The sequence below is a fragment of the Necator americanus genome, chromosome IV (assembly GCF_031761385.1).
Source record: "Necator americanus strain Aroian chromosome IV, whole genome shotgun sequence".
NCBI lineage: Eukaryota > Metazoa > Nematoda > Chromadorea > Rhabditida > Ancylostomatidae > Necator > Necator americanus.
This window is the reverse complement of record NC_087374.1, coordinates 25,193,584-25,210,143: the sequence shown is the minus strand read 5'-3', so window position 1 is coordinate 25,210,143 and position 16,560 is coordinate 25,193,584. Positions and strand designations below refer to the sequence as shown.

At 44.0% G+C, this 16,560-nt stretch overlaps 2 protein-coding genes across 3 annotated transcripts; one reads left to right on the top strand and one right to left on the bottom strand.

The window, feature by feature from the left end:
• Positions 1-2,188: 2,188 nt before the first annotated feature.
• On the top strand, positions 2,189-6,571 carry RB195_002631 (uncharacterized protein; the record flags this gene model as incomplete). The annotated part of the gene is made up of 10 exons (XM_013441636.2): positions 2,189-2,377; positions 2,443-2,568; positions 3,782-3,847; positions 3,921-4,019; positions 4,692-4,814; positions 4,923-5,049; positions 5,107-5,237; positions 5,293-5,427; positions 5,484-5,611; positions 6,496-6,571. 10 exons carry the CDS (start codon positions 2,189-2,191, stop codon positions 6,569-6,571), a joined length of 1,200 nt encoding a protein of 399 aa, XP_013297090.2.
• A 104-nt stretch (positions 6,572-6,675) lies between these two features.
• Positions 6,676-16,557, bottom strand: RB195_002630 (uncharacterized protein; the record flags this gene model as incomplete). 2 transcript variants are annotated; one of them, XM_064199983.1, is made up of 12 exons in its annotated part: positions 6,676-6,816; positions 6,873-6,991; positions 7,067-7,161; positions 7,931-8,059; positions 8,135-8,226; positions 8,411-8,517; positions 8,670-8,763; positions 9,043-9,132; positions 9,194-9,271; positions 11,112-11,217; positions 15,567-15,642; positions 16,395-16,557. In XM_064199983.1, 12 exons carry the CDS (start codon positions 16,555-16,557, stop codon positions 6,676-6,678), a joined length of 1,290 nt encoding a protein of 429 aa, XP_064055863.1. The 2 variants fall into 2 exon arrangements, with proteins under 2 accessions (XP_064055863.1, XP_064055864.1); XM_064199982.1 differs by lacking the exon at positions 16,395-16,557 and adding an exon at positions 16,291-16,330.
• Between the last annotated feature and the right edge of the window lie 3 nt (positions 16,558-16,560).

Sequence of the window (16,560 nt, the reverse complement as noted above, 5' to 3'; positions counted from 1 at the left end):
ATATACGCTAGAAACTTCTGTACTCTGAGCCTCAGAGAAACTTGTTACAAAACCTCAAAAAAATTGATTTGGTTTCCGATCCCCAGCCATGGAGAGTATATGCCCTTGAGTGTTTGGAAACCTTTCCACTGCGAATGTCTCGAACTCAGAATTGTTAGGTGGTGATCAATGAATTCTCGCAAAACATTTTCATGCTTTACAAGAATCTTGCTGAAAACAGGTTCTCATTTATTTTTCGCTATGGGAGAAAAGTGATTGAAGACCGGCAAGCGAGAAAAGTACTTCAAAACACTGCGAGCTTCTCGTTTGCTACATAGCCATAAATTCTTGAGAGATCGTTGAGTTTTTGGGTTGAGGAATAATTCGTGAGTGTTCTCTTTTCAAAGTAAAAAATCCATATAGAATCATAAAGTAGTTCAAAAATATCACATGTCGATCAACAGAGAAATTTTAACTCTATAAGAAGGCCGTAATCAGACTTTTTGAACTTGTTGATTCTCGTTCTTCCAAATCATTAAAATGTGCAAACAGACAAATTGGAGCATTTTCGAAAACTTAAGGTCCTTACAATCGAGGTGATTAGACCCCTGAAGCTGCATCCAAGGTTTGTGTTTTGCATGAAGGGCGTCGAATGAAAATTTTGACAAAGAGAAAGAATTGGGAAGGGAATGAAAAACATGAGAACAAACGAAGGAAAGCATTGAAAAAAAAAACAGTAGGCTGCATAGGAAAACCATTGAAGAATGGGAGAAAATTTTTGGAAGCGATGGGAAAAACAACAGTGGAGACTGTGACCGACCAGTGAGTGATAACTTTAGAGGTCAAAATTCCCAACTTTGAAGCGCGGAGACAAAGAGTGTTGGATCTTGGAGCATAATCTTTCTCCATTCACAACAGCAATTCAGCTTCAGCGACCTTATCGTCTCGATTGAAAGCAGCATGCCACGAATCACACGCTTGGGGGAGCCCGCAGGAAAACCTAAAGATGCGGTAGTGGATTGCGAGATCCGGGGTGGTTTCGATCATGTCTCTCTAGTCGTCGCAAAAAGCGGCGTGGGAACAATTTTAGTTCCAACAAGGAACGTGAGGACGCTCATCTATATGTATACGTTCCGGTTCTCTCAGTAACCCCCCATTCATTGGTTTTGCTTGAATGGGTTGGTGAGAAACCTCATTGATCCTCGACCGGTCGCTCGTGGACGCAAAACGCCGTTTCTCATGCCGTTTTTCAGGAAGGGGAATTGAGCGGGATAATCTTCATACTTGTGATCTACAACCCGAGCTCTGTGTTCTCCTACAGAGAACCCGCTATCGTTATTATCGTGACATGCTGCCTTATTGGTCTGAAAAAAGAGCTGCTAAAACTTTTTAAAAAATTAGGTAATAAAACCTTGTGGGTTGAGAAATTCTCTTTCAATAGGTATTTAACGTTTTGGACATCTTATTTTGCTGTGCGTTCTCCACGTTGAATAATCGCTAACAACTTCAACGCTCAACATACTACATTTTCGATTAAAAAACTTCGTGATCCCATTCCACTGTGCTTCCCATGGCCCACGGCAGACGATGAAACGCCAGGACTATCACTTGACTTCACTGGCCTGGAAGAAAGCGCACTGGCCTGCGAACGGTTGAAAGCAGACAGGCGTTTTACGCCACCTCTACCGTACTTTTACACCACAAATCGATGCGTTTTGCTCGGATCATGTATTCATGTGAATGATACTCATGTTTTCGAAAGATGAAGGTTTAGCTGAAGCAAGTCCTAGGGAGGAGGACGGTTTGTGTGAGGCAGTGAAAGTGATTAAGCTGCAAAGACTATGTAGACTGAACAAAATTGCCTACAAAGTTCATATTTTGGCCCTTTTAGAAGTTCTCTTTTTTCGAACACTAGCTGCCCTAGTCGAATGATTTCTTGTTGTTTAATAATTAAAACATAGTCGTTCCTTCTACATCCACAGAGAAAATCCAGCAGAGTCTGTTATTCACTGTGGCAAAAAAGGAAAGATGGAAGTGTCTGCCTATTTTTGTTTCGTGTGAATTTATGCTCGAACACACCTTCTCTAAAACTCTTCTCAAATCTAAAAAAATCCTTTGAAATCGGCGTCTTTAGAAATACTTTCGTCATCGAAGAGTGCTGGGAATCGTCTTATTTCCTTGCAAAAAGCTTCTATTTTGTGTTTTTAGGATGTCAGTACGGGTACGTTTCTCTGCGGCTCGTCCTGGTGTCGCTTACGTTTCCGGAGAGAGGTCCAGTGAGGGTGGTGGTTTAGCAGCAGAGATACTGAGGAAACCTATGCCTCCTCTGCACAAAGAGGACAACTTCCGTATGGACGCGCACACAGCTGCCAGCATCGGGGATGCGAACGTCATACAAGTAACAACGACATCTGTCTGCGTTCTTGTTTTGGAAATTTGTGAATTTTCAATTTTCACTTGCAGACGTTAATTGCGAGCAAAAAATTCGATCCAAATGAGAAGAATCTTTCCGACTGGGCTCCACTGCTCTACGCCGCCTATCTTGGTCACCACAATGTATGTAAAATACTCGTCGAAGCGGGAGCAAAGGTGTGTCGGCTTGCCTCATAAGAAAATCTGAAACATTCAGCAGGTGATGTTCTCATCAACTTAAGCGAAGACTTCATCTATGATGTATGTGAAGTGATAATGCCTCCATTTCTTCAGAGGCTGCTTTTAACATGGTTTAAACCTGATCGAGTGAGTTTTTTTTTTCTGGTAGTTTAGGTTTAGAGGGATCACCTCACGAATCTGATGTGATATGCATTTCCGGTGGCCAAAGACTAAACGGAATCGTAGATTGCAGGAACGGGTGGGATCCCACTCATTTCTTCTTAATCGCCGTAAAAAAACGGCCCGGAGGATGCGGGTTCAAGCGTTCCGAGGGGCTACTTTCTACAGTGAGATCTATTGGAGCGCGCCAGCCTCGTGCACGCGCCGCCTCTTTCGGGCCGTTTTTTACGGCAATTAGGGAGACGTGGATGGAATCACCCTCTTTCCCACAATCTGCGACTCTGTATAGGCGTAACACACTTAAAACCCCTACCACTCCAGATTCGTGGAGTGATGCCTTCAAGAAGGCAACAAGTATATTGGGCTAGAATTGGTCACTTCCCAGTAGGAAAGTTTTTGGTAAGTTGATGAGAACGTCCTGAAAAAAAGAAAAATATCGTGTTCTTAATTACTATTTTTTGTCATCTTTCCTCTTCTTAGACATTTGAAAATTAAGCTATGCACTTAGTTTGGCTACGAGGTTTTCAATTGATGACGCATCTAGTTAGCAAAAGTAAACATGGATAATAAATAATGTACAAAAAAAAACATATAAAAGGTGCAAAGTTTCTGCAATTTTCTGAGCGCACCTTTTTTGACACAATACTTTACCAAAATAAAGGTTCATTAGTTTATTCGTTTATTCAGTTGCACACAAATGAGCCATGAAAAAAGAGAATCAAAAGGAATTGAATTACAATTTCACACATGCATGAAAGCTACTTGCGAGCCGGAAGATCGGAGATTTTTCGCCGTTGTGTCATCCAGAGAGATATGTGATCAATTTGTATTGAGTATATCGGTGCTGATAGTGAGTTTATCAGGCTCCCAAATGAGAGTTAAGAGTAAAATTTCCTGAAAAAGTTTGGGAAGTTTCCAAGAAAGTCTGGGAAGAAGTTTTTAAGAAAATTTTAAAGAAAACTTGTAGGAAATAGTGAACAGACTTCAATGGTATAAAGGGTGCATCGGGAAATTAGTCTGGAACTTTCAGATAGATGACTGTAATCGGAGAGGACAAACACCACTGATGATGGCAGCGTCTTGTGGCAATTTGCAAGTGAGTGCGAAAGTTGTTCCACATGAAAATCTTGCATCAGGTCGTGACTTATATGGTCTACTTCAATTTCCAGGTAGTTCGTCTTCTACTTGAGCAAGGCGCCAGCGTTAATCGAGCCGACACCAAGGATCGTCAAGCTCTACATTATGCATGCAGTTGTAGCCAAAACGTGGTTTGTAACTCATTTCAACAATAAACGCAATAATTACTTCTTGACCATAATGATACTTACAAGGCAACGTTCAGTGCAACTTTCCATGATGGGTTTCTGTAGGTAGGGTTTGGAGTGCAGCTTGCAAGCAGGAAACAGTGCCGACAGGTTCAGGAGTCAGAGTAATCAAGAGCGCTCGAAACACCAATTTACCCTACGAAGTCACACTTCAGACCCACATAACTGCTATGACCAAACGGCATAAAGCGGATTATTTGTGAGATTACCCGACAAAAAACTCCCCACACCTCTGCATTTAGGGTTTCCGCTGCGATACTTGCAAACCACGACGCGAACCTCACGTATAAAACGTAAACACGTAAGGCGACGAAACACTGTGCAGTTGCGGCTGCGCCCGAAGTGGCGCGGTGGAGCGTGACAGCTAGGATCGTGGTGGGACCCTTGCTAGCACCACCTCTTCACTGCAATTCGCGATGGTTGCAGCTCCACTCCAACCGTAGTCTCCACTGCGCTGCTTCGCTTCGTTGCACTCCGCTTACACAACTGCTTTATGTCGTTTTGATCAGACTATGGCAGTATGAAGAGCAAAACATCGAACATTTTTCTTAGCATTGCGTTCTAAACATTTCCCAAGCATAAATGCTCGAATGGCTTTTCCTCGGGTACTTTTAGGTTGCGGACGCGCTGCTGCAAGCGGGAGCAGATCCAAATGCTGCTGATTCTGAGGGAATGACTCCTCTTCTGGAGGCATGCGTTAGCGGACATGAACTAACCACATGTAGCCTTCTTGAATACGTGTGTTTACTTTATATCATCATTGTGTATTCGCTAAGTGAATAGTGATGTACCATTCATTACAATAGTTCAGAAAGCGCAAGAAGCATAATAAAACCGGCGTTTTAGGGTGGAGATCCATTTATCAAGAATGTACGCGGTGAAGATGGCCATGCTTTGGCTGGGGAAACGCCAAAAATCCAACAGCTTATTGATGAACACATGCAGCGTCGAGGAAATCCAGGATTCACCCCAGGTGAACACCTTTCTTACGCTCGTATTTAGCGGTCCAATCACTCATTTTCCGATGCAGAAGCTCCGCGAACCTCCAGGCGACCTCGGACGTTGGAAGCACTATTAGAGGAGATGAATCTCCTTCGCCTTGTTGATAAGTTCAAAGCGGAGAACATCGATTTAGATCTGTTCTTTGATCTGACCGAAAAGGTGTGGATTTATTCTACGTTGCGGAGGTTTGCGTCAAAACCGCATACTTTCACAGGACTTCGAGGAGATGGGTATTGCATATGGACCGAAGAAACGTATGCTTACTGTAATTGACAGGTACCGGAAAACTGGCCAAATTTCAAGCGAGCCCATCGAGGTCGAGGTAGCAGCGCCTCCTCCAACGTATACAGTAAGGCGTACATCCATTGCTTCCTGCACAATATGCGAGTTAATGCAACAGTTTAGACAGCTGAAGACGGAGGCCAAAAGGAGATGGTTGCATCGATGAGATATATACGTCAAATGAACGATATGACGAAGCAATTAGCTATGGAAGCTTTAGAAGTGGCGAGGAGATCCAACAACGGCGATGTGTAAGTTGCTGCTTCTTTTATTTTAAATCTTGTTACGTGAGGAGGAAGCAGAGACAAAACGCGACAGCTAAGGTGCCAGAGAAAGGGAAAGTGTAGTTGGGGAGAGGAACGGGAGACACTCAGTCGCTCCCTTGTTTCTCAACGCTCTATCTTACTTATTCCTGTTAACATTTCAGTTTAGAAGTAATAGATCCTCTAAGGCTAATGCTTAGGCCTTAGAGTTCCGATTGATTTAGTAATTTCATCCAGAAATAAGGGCGCCACTGAGTGCCCCCGTCACCCTCAACATTTTACCTCTAAGGAACAAATGAAGTTTAGAAACACCACTTCGAAACGTGTGCATGTATTGATACCGAAAAAAACCAACTGCGCCTTTCTGAATGAAAACCCACCCCTAAAAACATGAGCACATTGATCTGCTATAGATTTCCGCATGCTTGGTAGATCAGCACAACTAGATCGCCTCCAGAAAAACGAATCTGATGACGCCGAGGCTAAAATAAGTCGTCCTGAAAAATGGCCTGGGAAAAGGTGTTTTTTTCCTTCGAGGTACATGTGAACACGCTAGCTTTCTGCACACGCCGCATCCACGAGAGAGCGGTCGGGAGTCAATGAGGTCTCCACGGGTAAAACCAATAAAAAGGGAGCCAGAACACGTACAAGAGTGGCGCGTTCTAACGTACCTTGAAGGTAACTAAGACGGTTTCAACGCCATTTTTTTTTTGAATGATTAGGGGGAATTGAGATAGGCTATGCTCATAATCCTAAGCTACGTCCCGAATTTTATATTTGCTCACAGAGACCTCAACACCATCAGTTTCGTGATACGCTGGCTCTGACACTTTGTTACCCTTTACCAGCAGCAGTCTTAAAACCACTTTCAGGCTGCGACCACTAATCATCGGCATTATCGATAGCGTTGAGAACATCACGACGAGAATCGCTCGCCATCAGCTTTGACACAATCTGCCGACGAGCCCCTCAAGTGTTCGTAATGGCTCAACTCACTAAGTGAGTGACACGTCCCAAACATACTGGTCACAACGATAACGCATTTTAATAATTTAATTTATATCAATTAAATTGATATCATCTGCCAAGTCCTCGGGCAGAGAGGTGTTTATGAGCTGCTCTTCGCAACTGTGCTTGTCATTACCATTGTCCTCAGTAGAATGCTCAACATACAACGACGACTCTTTTCCACTCTGAAGAACATTCCAAATTGTATCCAATTTAGAATAAAAATGCGAATTTTGCACACCTGTGTAATATCGATCTCTATAGGATAATTTTGAGTATTCTGAAGTACAGACGAACAGTCAGCCAGGCATTCTTTCATTACAGTGGCGAGATTCGTCAAATGAAGTGCAATGTCCCTCACTGCAATTATGTTGGCCATTCCTCATTCATTTACTCATTCATTCGTTTACGTCATTTACTTCCAATTTCACTTACCATGCTTCTGGTCGAGCAGTTCAATTTTGACCATGACGTCGTTTCGCATTTGGACGAATTTCTGTCTTGTTTCTTGGCGACAGCGAAGCATCAATCTGCAGCAAACATTCCCCGCAAAAAAACCAATAAAGATTAATTTAAACCAATAAAACTGGTCGAACAGCTGAGGTAAGGATGGGACCTGATTTTATTGTCGTTTTCCTCCTGACAAGGGGATACTTGTGCATAATGTGTTTGCTGGTTGCTAGCTATTAAAAAACAACTCTTGGATCAATTACAGTAATCGACGGGCAAGCAATGGTGGCAATCACATAGTAGGGTCAAAACGACATTGAGCACGGTGCTGTTGCAGAAGTCGATACGCTCGAAGTCACGCGATGGAGAAAGCGGTTGGGGTCGTGGTGGGACCATCGTGAACTGCAACCAAGAATGGTGCTAGCAAGGGTTCTGTCGAGTCTAAGCGCTACGCTCCACCGAACCGCCTGGGCTCAGCCCTGTACGCAACTGCACCGTGCTTCATGTTGTTTTCACCCTACGATGTGCCTCTCTGTGGGGCAATAGTCATACTTGTAGCTAACATTTGAGTTTAGGTGATCTGTTATCGGCTTGGTACAATATACAGCTGATCAGCGGAACGTCATTCAATTTTCAAGAAACTGCTTGAAAAATTATCTCAAAAAGCAAGAAGAAGGTTTATATGTAGGTGATATATAACGCTCAGGTCCGCTCTCTTTTCCTTTTGCATCAGGAGTACTTCATTGCCAAAAGGACTCAATTCCGAAGAAAGATGACCCATAAATCCGTCCACATATTCTTGTCGCTTTTTTCAGAGCGTATATGGTTAATGCGCCATAGTCGACTCACCTGTACTCGTAGTTTCCAGTTTCCACACGATACAAACCTTCATTGAGGGAATGGTACTCTAACTCTTCGTCATCCATTTCTTTTAACTTCAGACAATAAGATAAATACTCGTACTTTACATCTAGGTACCTAAAATATAGCAAAAGTTTACGCACACTTTGAATAGAAAGACAAGGAGGCCTCAACAGCAGAAATGACCCGTACTTCTTCAAAGTTAGTTGTGTGTCTGGAATTACTTTGTCCACGTAGGTCACGAGATCAGCTATAAGCGGCCGCAGATTCTTCAGCGAATCGCTCTGAAAAAAGAGCAGTTCCATAAAGGGTGATGGTCTAAACATCGGGACGTTATTTTTCTCTGGGCTCATCACGAACCGAATTGTTCGATTGAAACTCTCATCGGTCTACTTAGTATTCAAATTACAGCTATTATCTACATAACCATTATTTTAAAATTTACAAACTTTAGAGTTATTCTTTTACTTGTTTCTTGCTCAGTTGTCGGTGAGCTTCTCCAAACACAGTGAAAGTCTCGTTTGCATTTGCGTGAGCTTCATGGGCGGCTAATTCACAGAATACGTCGCCGAATTCTGAAGATGAAAAGGAATTCTGAAAACTGTGATAATTTATCAGTCTGATTCCACTATGAGAAGTCATATGTCCTGACGTCAAAGAAACAAGAAAAAATCCTTCGAAAAACATTTCCAGGGGATCCTTACATGTCGAATTCAAATGAACTCACCTTTCTGATAATAACTGATTTTCTCTTGAAAGTAAAAGAGATCACTGAAATATCCTATCAAGTTCCTATAGAGTAGGGTGTTATCTTCGAGTACCTGTAAAATGATTCAATCCAAGAGAACAGTTGAAGGATATGTTTTTATGGTCAGCTCAAAACGTCATGAAATACGGTACAGCTGCGTAAGCGGCTGCGCTCGAAAAGGCGCGGTGGAGATGGCGGTTAGAGTCGACGTGGGATCTTCGCGAACTGCAAGGATGGATGGTGCAAGTAGGGGACCTCGTTCAATTCTAACCGCTTCGCTCTAGCGCACCTCTTCGAGCGTAGTCGCTTACGCAACTGAATCGTGCTTCATGTCGTTTTGATCCTACTATACCTTCATTTTTTTCAACAGCGGATCATTGCATAGGATCGCCCTAGAAAGGCCCAGTGCATCTGCCGAATCAGCATCCATGAATTCAACCATCTGAAAAGGATGTGAAAAATGCAGCAGTGGAAGTAAATATGGTGGAAATATATATGGAGACCTTGTGCTTAATCTTCTTCATAATGATGTCTAGTGTTTTGCCTTTTGATGAATCCGTCTCCAACTTGTTTATTGTTATCTAAAGTAATCGGATAATTAATGGCAGGAAAATCTGAATCGAATCTGACGCGGCGAGAGAATCCGCGAGAGAAGTTTGAGATGTACACTGCGGGATCCGACGTGGTTTCGCTCATCTCTCTCTAATCGTCGTTAAAAAAAACGACGTGGGAACTGTACCACTTCCAAAGAGATACGTTAGAGGGCTTCTCTATGTACACGTAACGGTCCCCTCAGCAGCCTGTTCATTGGTTTTACTTGAATAGGCTGGTAAGGAGACACCATTACTCTTTGACTATTTGCACGTGGGTGCGTATCGTTAGGTACCCGCAGCCGATTATCTGCAACCAGATAAGTGCGTGCAGAAGAGGCTGTCGGTAGGCCAGAGCAGGCATGTCTTGGGCTACCTGTGATCACTAAGCCACGCCCATCCATCACCACATCACTGAGGTCATGAGCAATCTCTGTATTGCAATTACGTGATAGAGTTGCCTTCTACGAAGGTTCAAGGAACAAAAAGGCAACAACGTAGCAATGTAGTAAAATTTAAAAAGTGTAGAACCAAGAACTTGGTTTTTGAAAGATGTAGATGTGTGATTGAAAAAAGTGTATGGAAGATATGGATGTATATTTGTATTTGTACCGACTATTAAATCCATGTAAGACACTGCAGTAGTTTGTGAAATTTCGATTTTTTTTTTGCTTTACGCAAATAAAACGTACAATTATTTCCTATTTCTGGTATCTCGTGTGCAGTCGTTCGATATATCTTTATACGTAAACGATCGATCCTCCATAAGGAGGCAATAGCAGAGATAGCCTGCCCCTGCGAGGCATGCTTCGCACTTCATTAGACGATGAGAGTCGCTGATGAAGGATGTGATGGGCGGGGCATGAGGCAAACGCAGCGCAGTGCTCTGCTGACGCTGCGCAGCGCAATTAACGATCGCCGTTGCCAGTCGTTTTCCCTAATGATTGGCTGTCGCGGGTACCTAACGACCGCCCCCTTTTGCACGTGGGCGCGGCATCTGCACAATGGTGGCTCGTTGCCACTGAAATTGTCGTAAAAAACGGCGTCTTTCATCCTGTTTTTTTCACGACGATTAAGGAGTGATGGGCTAACCATCCTGGATCTGCAATCTAGAAACCCAATCCTAGCTCTTCCCACACATTCCCTTACTACGTCACATTCGTGGTATGCTGCCTTTAAGTCAAAGAATTATGACGTTTGGCGGACACATCATCCGCCGCAGATACGGGCGTTTTCAATAACTCCATACGTTAACCTGACTGTGCAAATGCACTAAACATTTCACATTTTCGACTCGAATATATGTATAGTAGGGTCAAAACGACATGAAACACGTACGCAATTGCGTATGCGGCTTCTTTCGAGGCGCTTCGGTGGAGCGTAGTGGCTGGGAGCGTGGTGAAATCTTTGCTGGCATCACCCATCGCTGCAATTTGCGACGGTCCCAACTCGGTTCCAATTGCTGCCTCAGTGGCGCCGTTTGGAGCGCGTACGCAAATGCACCGCAACTACACTCGTGTTTCATGTCGTATTGACCCGACTATATAGCAGAGTTAAGACGTCATGAATCACGTACGCAATTGCGTACGCGGCTTCTCTCGAGACGCTCAGGTTGAGCGTAGCGACTATTAGCGTGGTGAAACACTTGCTAGCACCATCCATCGCTGCACTTTGCGACGGTCTCAGCTCGGTTCCAGCTGCTGCCTCTAACGCACCGTTTCGAGCCAGTATGCAAATGCACCGCAACTATACTCATGATACATGTCGTCTTGACCCGACTATACAGGCGGACTAGAAGGAATGCACTGTCGTCTACTCGAAATATTCAAACCTTAACAGGATTCGTGCTGCACTGAATTAGCTGTGCAACTGCCGATTTTCTCTCTCCTTTAACACAGATTCCATTCACTGCAACAATTTCATCGCCTGCTCGGATTCTGCAAAAAGAAAAACAGAGTTCATCGAAATGTAGGTTGCTCTATCAGAAAAAATGTATATAATACATGTGTTGATGAAAAAAGAAACTGTTCCTCTTTGAGATCTCCGTAATGAGGTCTTCACCAGAGTAAGCTGTTAAGCATTTCAACATGTGATTTTTTTCTTAGAGTACTTATGTAACATATAGTCGGGTCGAGACGACATGAATCACGAGTGTAGTCGCGGTGCATTTGCCTTCTTGCTCGGAATGATGCGGTGGAGGCAGCAGTAGGAACCGACTTAGAGTCGTCGCAAACTGCAGCGATGGGTGGTGCCAGCAAGTGCTTCACCACACTCGTAAGCGCTGCGCTTCACCGCACCGCCTCGAGGGAAGCCGCGTACGCAATTGCGTACGTGTTTCATTACGTTTTGACCCTACTATATGTGACACTACTCCAGACTGGCTTACTTTTCAAATTTAAATAACCATCTGTATTGTTCCTTCTCTGAGTGCAAGTTCTCTATCTTTTGCGGCTCTTATTAGTAAGCAAGAGGAAATAAATGTTATTCAAGACACATTCGGAGCTGACTATGTTCAGTCAGCTAATACGATGCGTATACGGCATCACTGACCCGAAGACCTTTCCAAACAACAAAACTGCGCCATAGGTGGGCGACTGCGTTGGAAAGGCAGAGCATTGTGCTCGCTGCGATCCAGAACTCGTCGCCTCAGATTGGCTGAATACGTTTGACGACTGCATGTATTTGACGTTATGCAATGGGTGCACACACCGAACAAATATTTTGTAAAAATTTATCCAGTTTTGCTCCAACAAGTAAGTAGTTCTTTTGTTAACATTTTGTCAAGAAACACAAAAAGAAGCATTTTCGTTTCACGAGCAATTAAGAACCCCAAAAAAAGGGACAATGACGTCATATATGACAACGGCTATAGGAAATTAATGCAGGTCCAACCAAAATATCAAAAATTCATTGGAAAGCAAGAGTTCAAAACTTGTTTGGAAAACTGCAACTGGTGTGCAGTTGCAATCGTGCATCGTACTCATTCTGGGCAATGTAAATGGCGAATTTGTGATACCATTTTACTTAGCTTTGCCACCACTAACTTTACTCATGGTCTTGATGAAATCATTCTCTTGTAGCTGTACTTCGCCCACAATTAGGTTAAGCGAAGTGGCAAGAAGTATAAATGAGCCATTAGCCACGCTAAGCCCCTAAAATTGACGGATTTATAGGAGTGATTTATCACTTGTTTATCCTTCACAAGAATTCTCAAGCTCAGAAGTGAAACCAGGAACGTTTTCAGCAACTCAGAAACTCTGAATGGACAGTATACAACTTCATTGATGTGAACAGGAGCGCTGTCCTGTTCACATCAATGAAGTTCCAGCTGTCATGTCAATGCTGTTATTAATCAGAAGTATTCTGACATGTGTACTACTTTCTTAAGCAGAACCAAGATTGTTATTTATCTTTATTCTGGCTAACGTTTCGGCGTCGTCGCCTTCTTCAGAGCCTGGAAAAATCAAAGACACGTGTAATCTACTCTCTCAAACGCCTCGTCATCCCACAAGATATGATTTAGCAAACAGGTTATTTAAAAGCAATGTCAGAAAAGCAGACCAGCGCTCACCTTGATAGCCACGAAATCGTGATGTTAGCGGACCACCAGTTGTGAGAGTTGCGCCGCTAGTATTAACTGGTAACGATGCCCCCGCCTCTGACCCCGTAGGTCAAAACCCGCAAAGGTCCTGATATGGCGCCAGCTCGTTGGTCACAGCGATGCATTCTTCTTTACGATTCATGATAGGACTTTTGGCCGTGATATAAAACGCTTCCAATGTTTTTCGCGCTAGAACGTCTGATTCGCGTGCTAAGATAGTGACAGCTATCTTGAAAGGGGTGTTGTCATGACACTGTCTGCGATGAGCACCTAAAGGGGATGATGTTTTTGATTTTACGAGCCCGTCTAGGTGCTCCTTGACGCGGATACATAGTGATCTTCCTGTTTCGCCAATGTACTCAGCCTCACATAACTAACAGGTGATTAGATAGATAACCTCCGATACCACGCAATCACCCTGCCTCCCGTTCGGACAAACGATGCAATTCGGTGTCTCACAAAGTCTGTCATATGCGCGACTGAGGACTAGCTGCTGCTTCAGGTTTACAGGTGGCATGTCCACTACTCTGACTGAGTCTTGCAGACCCGCCTGTCGTAAGCTTGCTCGCACTGCATTGCTCATGTCATCCGAAATAAAAGGAAGGCAGAAAGGAATCTTTGTTGCTTGTTCTACCCTGTGGCACCGCCGCTCAGTTGCATGGCTTCGATTTGAATGAGAGACCTTTGCTGGGTACCCATTGGACTCAGCAATGCGGTTTGTCATGTTTATGGAGGCAATGCACCTTTGAGCCTCAGATGAAACTTTCGATGTCACTTCGCTCTACACCAACGTCTCCATCGATACTGCACTACAAGCAACATCAGAGCTGCTTCTCGAACACCAGGCGACTCTTAACATGTATGGTTTTGCGATACAGCAAATAATGATGCTGCTGTGCAAATGTTTGAGATATTCCGTATTTCGCTGGTCTGGGCAATACTATAGGCAGATTAGAGGCTCGGCCACAGGACAAAGACTTGCGCCTACATTAGCCGTTGCTTTCATGTCTAAAGTGTGTCGCAAACCTCTATTGTACTGCCGACACATAGATGATTGTTGCATTGTATGTCCAACACAAGCTGAAATGGACTCTTGCTTCGATCTCTTAAATAAACAATCCCAGTACATAAAGTTCACGAGGGAAAAACCTAAAGACAACTGGCTGCCATTTCTCAATGTCCAGGTTCATTTGTGTAGGGGAAATTGGAAAACAAAATGGTATCGAAAACCAAGTTGTAAAAACATTCTGATTCACTACCAATCGGCGCACCCCTGGAGAACTAAAAAGTCAGTCATTGAAAATATGTTTAAGACAGCGGCAATGGTTTCTTCTGAGGCTCAAGGGCGCATTGCCTCCATAAACATGGCAAACCGCATTGCTGAGTCCAATGGGTACCCAGCAAAGCCTCTCATTCAAATCGGAGCCATGCAACTGAGCGGCGGTGCCACAGGGTAGAACAAGCAACAAAGATTCCTTTCTGCCTTCCTTTTATTTCGGATGACATGAGCAATGCAGTGCGAGCAAGCTTACGACAGGCGGGTCTGCAAGACACAGTCAGAGTAGTGGACATGCCACCTGTAAACCTGAAGCAGCAGCTAGTCCTCAGTCGCGCATATGACAGACTTTGTGAGACACCGAATTGCATCGTTTGTCCGAACGGGAGGCAGGGTGATTGCGTGGTATCGGAGGTTATCTATCTAATCACCTGTTAGTTATGTGAGGCTGAGTACATTGGCGAAACAGGAAGATCACTATGTATCCGCGTCAAGGAGCACCTAGACGGGCTCGTAAAATCAAAAACATCATCCCCTTTAGGTGCTCATCGCAGACAGTGTCATGACAACACCCCTTTCAAGATAGCTGTCACTATCTTAGCACGCGAATCAGACGTTCTAGCGCGAAAAACATTGGAAGCGTTTTATATCACGGCCAAAAGTCCTATCATGAATCGTAAAGAAGAATGCATCGCTGTGACCAACGAGCTGGCGCCATATCAGGACCTTTGCGGGTTTTGACCTACGGGGTCAGAGGCGAGGGCATCGTTACCAGTTAATACTAGCGGCGCAACTCTCACAACTGGTGGTCCGCTAACATCACGATTTCGTGGCTATCAAGGTGAGCGCTGGTCTGCTTTTCTGACATTGCTTTTAAATAACCTGTTTGCTAAATCATATCTTGTGGGATGACGAGGCGTTTGAGAGAGTAGATTACACGTGTCTTTGATTTTTCCAGGCTCTGAAGAAGGCGACGACGCCGAAACGTTAGCCAGAATAAAGACAAATAACAATCTTGGTTCTGCTTAAGAAAGTAGTACACAATCAAACTCTACGATGCCAAGATTCAAAGAAGGTCGAACTTGGAACTTATTCTGACATGATTTATAGGAATCAGCTTTCTACGACTACTAAATTTCATCCATGTTACTCTTGGTTGGGAACAATCGCTGAAGGTTTCCTTCAAACTGGGAAAAATTACAGCAAATCCAATTCAGAACAACTACGAATCTGTTATATACAGGAAGTACTTATAGAACGATAGATGTCTGGTCGCCACACCTGTTTACAGATTTCATGCTAAAATATTTCATAGTTAATAAATAAATAAGTTGGACATAAACAAATAAATGACGTAAATAAGTTGAAGCGCCAAATAAAAAAAACGTCCAGCATAAAATTGAACACACCTGGCATCAGTTTCCGCTGGAGATTTGTCGAATATTTGTACCACATAGACGCAAGGACAAAATGGATGTCCTCCACCTAAACTTGCCGCTCAGTGTCAGACACTTTAAAGGAAAATATATGAGTAAAAGTGGATTGGGAGATATGGATGGATACCTTTACACCCGCGTTAAAAGTATCTAGCCTAAAAAGGAGTTGCTGAAGCGGATGCGCTCGCGGTGGGACCTTTGCTGGTCCCGCTCGGGTTGCGAGGTTGGCGTGCGGTCGCCCTAGCTCGAGCACAACCGCTCGCTCTGCTGCACCACACGTTGCATCATTTTAACTCAATTGTACGGCTGCAACAGACCAACAATCATTAACCATGAAGAGTATGCTTATACCTGCTACCAATTCAGCGTTCGTAGTGAAATCCCGAGAGAAAAATCCAGAGGTCACGTCTTTTGTTCATTCCCGATCAGAAGGGGAGAAGTAACCATCGATTATGTTCAAGCTCAGCAGAGAAAGAATATCTCATGTTAAAATCACCGCCGAACATTTTCATTAGGCTGACTTGACGGGTCTATCGTCTGCGCCCTTTCTGAGCCAGACGCCTCTCTTACTTCCCCCGATCAAAGGCACATCACGGTGACCCGGCTGGACGCATTTGAGGCCCACTATAAACTACGAGCGAGAAAAAACCTTGAGAACCTGATCTTTTTGAGAGAACCAGAATACTTACTTACTTACTTAGATGGCCCGTCTTCACTGGACGTGTGGGCCCCAGCATCTCTTCAACTCGTTTCGTTCCCTCGCCATTGTCATCCAAGATGTTCTCAAGCTTCGTGACTGACGTTGACGAGGTCCTTGAGCCGTATCCAGCTGAGCTCTCAGCTGGTCCATGCGTGCAGCGAACACGTCACCCCATCTCGTTGGCGGTCTCCCTCGGGGGCGTTTAGCGTCCCTTGGGATCCACACTAGCGTTCTTTTAGTCCATCTATCGTCGATTCTTCTCATGAT